The 10,505-nt window shown below is 51.4% G+C and overlaps 1 protein-coding gene across 1 annotated transcript; it reads left to right on the top strand.

Moving 5' to 3' along the window:
• The first annotated feature begins 403 nt into the window (after positions 1 to 403).
• LOC306815622 (cytochrome P450 4F3-like) lies at positions 404 to 2,571 on the top strand. The gene is made up of 8 exons (XM_079332192.1): positions 404 to 551; positions 828 to 1,095; positions 1,398 to 1,464; positions 1,539 to 1,668; positions 1,739 to 1,872; positions 1,957 to 2,021; positions 2,098 to 2,187; positions 2,278 to 2,571. The coding sequence occupies exons 1-8, from the start codon at positions 469 to 471 to the stop codon at positions 2,458 to 2,460; spliced, it is 1,020 nt and encodes a 339-aa protein (XP_079188318.1). The 5' UTR covers positions 404 to 468; the 3' UTR covers positions 2,461 to 2,571.
• The last annotated feature ends 7,934 nt before the right edge of the window (positions 2,572 to 10,505 follow it).

Raw genomic sequence — 10,505 nt, 5'->3', positions numbered from 1 at the left:
ACCTACACCCCAAATCCTGACCTACACCCCAAATCATAAGTGCTGCACCCTACATCCTGACTTCTGCCCCTAACTCTGACCTGCATCCCAAACCCTAAGTCCTACACCCAAAATTCTGTCCTGCACCCCAAATCCTGATCTACACTCCAAACTCTTACCCGCATCCCAAACTCTGAGTCCTGCACACAAAATTCTGTCCTGCATCCACTGCTGCACCCTAAGTCCTGTCCTAAACCCCAAATCCTGTCCTGTCCCATACCCCCAAACCTGCCCCCAAACCCAACTCCACCTCTTGTTCATCACCACATCCCTGTCCCACACCCCCACCCCAATTCTTGCCCCTCTACCACCCTGTCCCACCCCTCAATTTATCCCCTGCCCCTGTTCCTGTTCAGTCCCTGACCCCATCCATCCCCCCAGGACAAGTGGGGGGCAGCAGCAGCGGCCGCTGCTGGGGGGCCGCTGGAGATGGAGGTGCTGCAGCCCCTGAGCCTCCTCACCCTGGACACGCTCCAGAAGTGCATCTTCAACCATGAGAGCCACTGCCAGGAGTGAGTGCCACCTGTCTCCACTGGCCATCCTGGGGGCTGTGGTGACCCCACCATTGTCCCTGCTGGCCATCCTGGGAGCCATGGTGACCCCACCATCGTCCCTGTTGGCCATGCTGGTGGCCCCAATGGCCCTGCCATGGTCTCTGCTGGCCATCTGGCCCCAATGGCCCTGCCATTGTCTCTGTTGGCCATGCTGGTGGCCCCAATGGCCCTGCCATGGTCTCTGCTGGCCATGCTGGTGACCCCAATGTCTCTCAGTGTCCCTGGTTCCCACAGGCGGCCCAGCGAGTACATCCAGGCCATCCTGGAGCTGAGCTCATTGGTGGTCCGGCGCCAGCTCCAGCCACTTCTCCACCCATGGTGGCTGTACAGGCTCTCCTCTGATGGCCGGCGCTTCGCCCGCGCCTGCGCCACTGTCCACGCCTTCACCGCTGACGTGGTGCAGCGCCGGCGCCGCGAACTCGCCCGCCTGGGCCACCAGGCCTGGCTGAATGGCCACCGGGGACGCAGCATGGACTTCATCGACCTCCTGCTGCTCACCAAGGTGGGCATGGGGTGGTGGTCAGGGGGACATGGAGGTGGTTGAGAGGGTGGTGGTGGCCATGGGGAAATGATGGTGGCCATAGGGTGGTGGACATGGAGGATGGTGATTAAGGGGGTGGTGGTGGCCATGGAAGGATTGGCCATAGACCGGTGGCCACAGGGAACGGTGGTGGCCATTGACAGCATTGACCATAGAGCTGGTAGCCAGTGGGATAGTGGTGCCTGTAGGACGGTGGCCATGGAAGGGATTTGGCCATAGACCGGTGGCCCCAGGTGGCCCATGGCTCACCTTGACTCCCGCAGGACGAGGACGGCCACACCCTGTCAGACGAGGACATCGCGGCCGAGGCTGACACCTTCATGTTTGAGGGTGAGCACGAGCTCCCAGGTGCCACTGGGGCAGAGCCACTCCAGTGTCCCCTCACTCATCCCATGTCACCACAGGCCATGACACCACGGCCAGTGGCCTGGCATGGCTCTTCTATAACCTGGCTGACCACCCTGAGCACCAGGAGTGGTGCCGCCGAGAAGTCCAGGAGCTCCTAGCTGGCCGGGACACTGCAGACATTGAATGGTGAGATGTCCCCAGGGCCACCCCAGGCTGTGTGGCCAGGGAACACGGTGTCACTCCTGCTTGTCCCCAGGGAGGACCTGTCCCAGCTGCCCTTCACCACCATGTGCATCAAGGAGAGCCTGCGGCTGCACCCTCCTGTCACTGGCGTGTCCCGGCGCTGCACCGAGGACATCCCCCTGCATGACGGCCGTGTCATCCCCAAAGGTATGGCGTGGCCAGTGTGTCCCCAGTGTCACCACCCACTGCTGTCACCTGCTGTCCCTAAAGTGGCCATTCCCATCCTATCAGGGGTCATCTGTCTGATGAGCATCTACGGGACCCACCACAACCCAGAGCTCTGGCCCGAGCCTGAGGTAGTGCCACCCTACGAGGTGTCCCTGTCACCATGGTGGTGACAGCTGCGTCCTCACAGTGTCACTGTCACCCCAGGTGTTCAATCCCCTGAGGTTCAGCCCAGAGAACAGCAAGGGACGGTCTCCGTCCTCCTTCATCCCCTTCTCTGCTGGCCCCAGGGACGTGGTGGGGTGGGGACAGGAGTGTCCCCAAGTGCCACCCCCATCCCTGGCTGGGATCACAGTGGGGTGACAGTGACAATGGGGATGTGGTGGCAGGAACTGCATCGGGCAGTGCTTTGCCATGGCTGAGATGAAGGTGGTGGTGGCACTGACACTGTCCCGGTTCGTGCTGCGGAGGGACACAGCGAGGCCACCCCCGCGCCGCAAGCCCGAGCTGATCCTGCGAGCCGAGGACGGGCTCTGGCTGCTGCTGGAGCCACTGGTGGGAGTGGCCTGAGGGACACGGGTCACCAGAACATGGGGACATCCCGCCAGGCAGGTGTCACACCCAGGGGAGGAGCAGTGATTCAACGGTAGCGTGAAGGGGACAACATTGTGGTGGCGGTGGGGATGTGTTCTCCTTGTGTTTAAGTTTAGGATAAATTTGGGGAAAAAGAGCTCTAATGGGCTCCCCCCCCTTTTTTTTTTTTACAATTTTTTTTTTTTTACTGAGTTTAGAAAGAATTGCTTTTCTGGTGAAAATGGAAAAAAACTTTTTTATTAACAAAAATACAAAAGAAACACTTTCCAACTTAAACCCAAAAAACACTAGCTTAAATAAAACTGTTTAAAAAAAAATCTGGCAGCTGCACAAAAAAAAGCAAAAAAAAAAAGCTAGTCCAAACATTAGCCCATAACACCTTGGTCATGGAACATGTCATGGTGTGGATGTGTCCACCCATGGACTTGTCCCCTAGGCCACTTGTGACCATCCATGACCACATTCCCCCATGTCACCATCTATGTCTGTGACCCCCCCCAAGCCTGATATCTCCATCCACAGCCCTGCCCATGTCCATATCCAAGTCCATGTCCATATGCATATCCAGGTCCATGTCCATGTCTATGTCCATACCCATGTCTGTGTGCATATCCATATTCCCGTGCCCACCATGTCCCCACCCACAATGTCCACGTCAATATCTTAGTTCAATGTCTTTATTTTTACCCCAATGCTGGGTGAAGGGATGAAGAAAAATTAAAGAAAATCAGGGCCCAAATAAAAGCATTTACCTTTTCATGCTGGCTGGGTATGCATAGGCTTCAGCAGGTAAAAAGAACCATTTTTAGACAACTTTCCACTCCATTGTCTCCAAAATCTCGATTTTCTGCCCCAGTCCATAGCTATTGGCTGTGGAAGATGCCTGTGGCCCAGACAGAAGTAGAATCATGTAATGTTTAGGTTGGTGAAGATCTCAAGGTCCATCCAGTACTCATTGACGCTGCCAGTAGAAATTATGGGATACAAAAGTGCAATTTTTTGAGATGGAAAGTAAAATCCGCTGTCCCAAATGAATTCCTGATGTCAGTCCGCATCCAATGGATTTTTGGCCTGCTGAGTCCAGGTGCCTATGGTGAGCCAGGAAGATGTGGAGACCACAAGCCAGGTGCATTCCCAACATGGATCACCAGGACTATGGATCACTGGGGAGCATCCAACAGGGTCCAACAGAGGAGATGGAGCTGGAGCAGCACAGGAACCTCTTCCCACACATGGGGAACTCACAGAGCTTCCCTTACCAGTGCCCCCATTGGTGCTGGGTCATGGCAGAGTTCTGGGAGAAGCTCTTCCAAAACTGGGGACACTGTTAGGGCTCTCCCTGGCGTGGATCCGCTGGTGGGTGACGAGGGTGGAGTTTTTCTTAAAGCTCTTCCTGCAATAGGGGAAGCAGAAGGGCCTCTCCTCTTCTCTACGTGAATCTGCTGATGCTTTAGCAGACTCCATCTCCTCTGAAACCTCTTCCCACACTCAGTACACTCATAGGGCCTCTCCCCAGTGTGGATCATCTGGTGGACAATCAGGTGGGATCTGTGCTTGAAGCTCTTCCCACATTCCCCACAGTTGTAGGGCCGTTCCCCGGTGTGCACTGTCAGGTGTTGCAGAAGTCCAGAGGTGTCATGGCAGCCCTTCCCACATTGCCCACACTTGTAGGGCCGTTCCCCAGTGTGGGTCCTCTGGTGGCGGATCAAACTGGACCTGGCGCTGAAGCTCTTCCCACATTCCCCACAGTCGTAGGGCCGTTCCCCGGTGTGCACTCTCCGGTGGTAGATTAGTTCGGAGCTGTTATGGAAGCTTTTCCCACATTCCCCACAATTGTAGGGCCGTTCCCCAGTGTGGATCCTCTGGTGGCGGATCAAATGGGACCTGACGGCGAAGGCCTTCCCACATTCCCCACACTCATAGGGCTTCTCCCCAGTGTGCATCCTCTGGTGGCAGATTAAATCATATCTGTCACGGAATCCCTTCCCACATTCCCCACACACATAGGGCTGTTCCCCAGTGTGTATCCTCTGGTGGCAGATCAAATTGGAGCTCTGGCTGAAGCTCTTCCCACATTCCCCACACTTGTAGGGCCGTTCCCCAGTGTGGATCCTCTGGTGGCAGATCAGGCTGGAGCTGCAGCTGAATCCCTTCCCACATTCCCAACACTTGTAGGGCCGTTCCCCAGTGTGCACTGTCTGGTGGCGGGTCAGGCCAGAAATGTCTGTGTATCCCTTTCCACATTCCTCACACTCGCAGGGCCGTTCCCCAGTGTGCACTGTCTGGTGGCAGGTCAGGCCAGAAATGTCTGTGAATCCCTTCCCACATTCCCCACACACATATGGTCGTACCCCAGTGTGGATCCTCTGGTGGACAATCAGTTTACTGTTCCGGCTGAAGCTCTTCCCACATTCCCCACACACATAGGGTCGTTCCCCAGTGTGGATCATCTTGTGGACAATCAGGTTGTGTTTCTGGCTGAAGCTCCTCCCACATTCCCCACACACATACAGTTTTACCCCACTGTGGATCGTCTGATGGCGGGTGAGGTCAGTACACTTCCTGAAGCCCTTCCCACATTCCCCACACTCGTAGGGCCGTTCCCCAGTGTGGGTCCTCTGGTGGCGGGTCAAACGGGACCTCACACTGAATCCCTTCCCATATTCCTCACACTCATAGGGCCGTTCCCCAGTGTGGGTCCTCTGGTGGCATATCAGGCTGTAGCTGCTCTTGAATCCCTTCCCACATTCCCCACAGTCGTAGGGCCGTTCCCCAGTGTGCACTGTCAGGTGCCTGATCAGATCTGAGGTGCCTCCGAATCCCTTCCCACATTCCCCACACTCATAGGGCTTCTCCCCATTGTGGATCATCTGATGCTGGACGAGACTGGAGCTCGTGCTGAAACTCTTCCCACATTCCAAACACTGAAGGGGCTTTTTGCCATCATGAAGCTGCTCATGGACCCTCAGCTCAGAGCTCTGGCCACATCTCTGGCTGCCTGCCCGGCCCAGGCTGGGTCTTTCCTCCTCGGATCCCCATGATCTGCGTTTGCAGCCCCTCCTGGTGCGGGATCTCTGTGGCTTTTCCTCCCTGTTGGATTCCTGCACTGTGGAGCTGCTGCAAACGGCCTCTTCCACGAGGTTCTGCTGTGGGGATTTGTCCTCCCTGGTCTCCGTCCTCAGCTCCTGGTCTGGAGGAGGAAGGACAAGGAGAGGATGGGATTTACCTCTGTGCCAGAGTGAAGGAGAAAGAGATGCCCCCAATCCTCCCCAGCAAGACAGAGGGGGAAAGGGGCAGTAATTTCCTCCTCACCTGCCTGGCTGTCCTGGGACATCTTCCTGTTCCTCACAGCCTTTTCGTCCATCTGGATAAGACTTGGGAATGGAAAATCTTGGTTTGGGGGAAAAACAAAGTGCTTGATATGGCTTTGAAGGTCCTGCTGTCTGAGTGCATCTCTAGAAATGCCTGGGCTGTTTGGTGTCCATAAAAACCACCAAAACTCACTAAGGAGCCCAGAAATACTCTCCCAGGAGATCCCTGTTCACACTGTCTTCACTTTGGGGTTATGGGGATTCTGTTCTCAGAGCTGATGGAGACCCGTGGCTCCTGGGGATTCCCCCTCTCCTGGCTCCTGCTCAGGCACGCTGAGGGAGTTTTGTGGGTCCCAGGGCTCATCCTGCCCTGATCCTGACTCAGGTCCCAGGGTCCCCCTCTCCAGCATCTCCCCACTCCAGGCACTCAGGGCTTCCCCCGTTCCCTGCCAGCCCTTCCAGGCTCGGGGAGCCCGCACCCCACTCATCTCCCGGCTCCACCTCCCCTCCACGCTGCCGGGGGTCCCCCAGCTCTGCTGTCGCCCCTCTCCCCACGCCGGGGCTCCCGCCTTTCATCCCCCGCCTCTCCCGGGGATCCCCAAAACCGATGTCCTGCCCCGCCGGGACCGGGCCATCGCCACGTGGGCCCCTTCAAATCCCCCCAAAGAGCATTTACTGCTCAGCTTTGGATTCCTGCAAGAGCCAGAAACATCCCCTCCTCACATCAATAAAACAATACCTCTCCCACGGACACCCAAATACATTTGGGACTCGATTCCCGAATCTGCGAGGCACAAACACCAACCCCCATCCCCCAAGAATCCGAAACCCAACCAGCCGTGCCGGAGCTGCCGCGATAGCCCCGGGCCGAGCTTCCCCTCCGCGCTCACCCGCGGGATGCAGGAATGCGATGCTGCCGGGGCCAGCGGAGCTGCGGGCTCAGCGGGCTCGCCCTGCAGCACCGCGATTCTCCGCCTGTGCCCGCTGACCCTCTCCTGCTCCTCCTGCTCCTGCTCCTCCCCTTCCCCTCTCCTCCTCTTCCTCCCGCTGCTCCCCCGCTCGCATCCCGGACCCCCCTTTGCCACCCCCTGTGCCCCGCGGCCGCCGCAGCAGCGGCTGTTGGGGAGGGGGCAGCACCCCCTGAGCCTGCAGGGGAGACAGAGCAACTGAGAGTGAGGAATCGAGCATCGAGAAATGCTTGGACTAGAAGGGGGCTGGCAAAACCCTGTGTTTGCTGGAATTTACGGTGCTTACAAGAACAGGGGAGAGCAAGGCTGCAGGATAAGATAAAGAGCTGGGGTGGGCGAACAGGATGCAAGGACAAAGGCACCACAGGATAAGGGGGATTCTCCAGATCCCTGAACCCAGAAAAAGTGGTATCAAAGTCGGGAAGATAACCCAAGGACTAAAAAGAGAATGACCAATGTGGTAAAAAGTCTTAGCTGAAAACCATAAAACAACATTGCTAGAAGAGTTAAAAAGATTGTTGCTTACCTTATCGTTCTATCGACTCATTCGTTTGTTGGTTCTTTGATCAAGTTGTTATGTTCTTTTCCCCAGTTAAATGTGTAGTCCCTATGTAATTCAAACCCTGGCTTATTGTATTTCCCCTATCCCAGTTACTTCCTCCTTCCGCCCTTTCCCTTACCTCATTTCCGGCCTTACCATTTCCGCCCTTTCCCTTACCTCATTTCCGGCCTGCTGCTGCCTGCCTATCAAGTTAGCCACACCCTATATGTAAATCTCCAGAAGTTTCCCAGTACCACCATTACCGGAAGTTGTTGTTGAAGAAAAGATTCACAAAAATAGTCAACCAACACCGAACCCAAGTTCACAGATCATCTCAACTAACAAGCCAAGTCACCTGCAATATGTCCTTTGTAACTGTTTAATCACCGCAATCTAAGGGCAGTTAAGAAGAATGACACCCCCAGACCAATGAGCCACTATTGAGATCTCGGATGTGTCCGTGAGGCTGAGACTCCCATCCCTACGTTCGTCGGGATCAGCAGGGCCTCCTCCCGGCGTTGCCTGGCAGCAGCAGGCGTAGGGCCTACTCCCTGTGACCCCCCATTAATAAAGAGCTGTTTAATAAAGGCCTTGGCCCTGCTACATTCACTACAACCAAGGTGACGAGATGAAAAGTTCAACTAACAGGAAAACTGTCTACTTCATCCCCAGACGATCCAGGAGAGCGACCAACAGGATCAGTGCGCAGCTACAAAAAGCCGTATTTTAAAAAAAAAGCTTATTTTAATACAAAGCAGGGACAGGCAATGTATATGTATTAGGTGTATTGCGCAATTCTAATTTGAAGAAAAAGAATAAAAAGAGAAGTGTATGTCGTTTCTTTTAAAGTAACATAGGCTATTAAAGTGTATTTGTAATGAATAAGTTACCTACTTAATTCAATAACACACAATACAAACACCTACTAATAATGCACCAGTTACCAGGACCAACCATCTATGATAGTTAAAAACCACAAATCAAACTCAAAATAATAGAAAAAAAGTTTAAACCACAATCAATAACCACAGATGCTCTCTAAAAAACAAACAAAAAATAACCACATAAAATAAATCCTAAAATATAAAAACTAATTTATAAAACTGTTTGAAAATACATAATAAGTCTACAAATAATCAACAATCTAATAAATTAAAAAATATATCTCCCAAACAACAAGTGTACTCTTAGCTATATACTGAACACCCAATCATTTTTGCCTTTTATTATTTGTCTCTTATTTTGTTTTATTAAACCTTTTAAAATCAACACAAAGTAAAACCCTTATTTTCCATGCTGTACACGGAGGAGTCAGCACTGAGCAAATTGTTCAGTTTGGGCTCTGCAGCTGCTGATTCCCATCCTCAGCTCTTGCCTGTTTCTTTTTCTTTGTTTTCCATTTCTCTGCCTCACATTTCTTGTTCAAATCCATATTCAATCAAATCCATAAGTTCTGCTCTTATGGTCTCGTTTGCACCTTCACTGGGCTCGAGGTGTCTCTCCCTGCTGGGATTGGAACCCATGGGCAGGGTCCCTTCTCACCACCATAGTTCTGGGATTCTGTCAAGGTCGCTCTTTCCTTTTCTTCTTCCCTCTGCTTTGAGCTGGGAATAGGTTGGAAAATATCCAGCATGTTATAAATCCATATTATGATACTGGCTTTTTGAAAAAATGAAAAGGAATGCTATATGTATAATGTTAAAGTAACTCTGCTATAAAGATATAGTTTTTACTTTTGCTTTTAACTATGCTTAGACATTATAGTGAAATAGCTGATATAGTCATGCTTGTGGGAATTGAACTGCCTGCTTGGTTGGGATACCATCCAATGGATGGATGATGAAGACCCCTGCTACAATCAGCACCAAGTAAGGACCAAAGCCCAGGCTGGAGGTGATAATAAGTAGGGTCTAAAACCACAGCCAAGAAATGTGCACACTCTAAAAAGCCAAACCAAAGGAAAAGACATGCTAAACAGTTCTTGGAACATATAAACTACTTTGGTGGAAATTGGGAGGGGTTGGCCAAGTATCCCAAGGCATATGATATATATAATATAATACAAGATAGTATAATATAATATAATATAATATAATATAATATAATATAATATAATATAATATAATATAATATAATATAATATAATATAATAGTTCCATTCTGGGGTTTCTCCTTTGCCCCAAGATCACCCCAGAGGGACATGAAGGTGGTTCAAACCCTGGTTTTCTCTGAAGCAGCCGAAGACAGATTGCCGGAGACAAGGATTGTTTATTATTTCTTATCTCAGGCAACTTTTGCCTGGCCAGCAGGGTCTGCTCAGCCTGGCATCCATGGTGGAATCTGCCTGGTGAAGGCAGGGCTTATCTTATATAGTTTGTATTATGTATTACATGTTTACAAAATTTTCCCAATACAATACAATTTTATTAAATGGTCCAGCCCTGACCCCATCCAATCCAAGAGTGCCAACGTGTCACCCAGCATGGATGACAGGGAAAAGAAGGAGGTAAAGGTGTCCACCCCCCAAATTCTCCATCTTGGCCACTTGTCCCTTATCCTAAACATTCCCAAAAGTCTATTTATCTACGTTCTAACAATGCAATTTACACTTCGCTAATTTTGGCAGCTTGTTTCCATTCTCTTTGTGCTGATAGCTTCCCCCAGGGGTTAGAATTCAGCACCTGTGACACCAGGGTCTCACTCAGAGGTCTTTGAGACCCTTGCCAGGGGGGTTTTGAGACCCCCCAAGGAGGCCAGGGGTACGCCATGGGCTCCCACATATCATATCATATCATATCATATCATATCATATCATATCATATCATATCATCATATCATATCATATCATATCATATCATATCATATCATATCATATCTCATATCTCATATAATATCTGTTATATGATAATATAATGTAATATAATAAGTGGAAACAACTGCTATCCAAAGGCCACGGTATAGAGAAGTTGGAAAATTATGATATCTGTAATTGGTGGATAACCAGGTACAGAAGCACACCTCATAGAAAATTGGTAACTGCATGACAGTTGAGAGCCAATGTGCGCCGCACTAGAGAGATCCTGGCCAAGGGCACTCGTGAAAACCTGTAAATATTGTGGTGCTGATAATGAAACATCAGCCTGTATGATTATACTCAAAAAAACAGGAATAAAGGCACAAAAAGACACATCTGTTAGCTGT

This window comes from Erithacus rubecula, assembly GCF_903797595.1.
Source record: "Erithacus rubecula genome assembly, contig: scaffold_175_arrow_ctg1, whole genome shotgun sequence".
In the NCBI taxonomy this organism is placed as follows: domain Eukaryota; kingdom Metazoa; phylum Chordata; class Aves; order Passeriformes; family Muscicapidae; genus Erithacus; species Erithacus rubecula.
The sequence above is the reverse complement of the archived record's forward strand: the minus strand, read 5'-3'. Positions and strand labels throughout refer to the sequence as shown.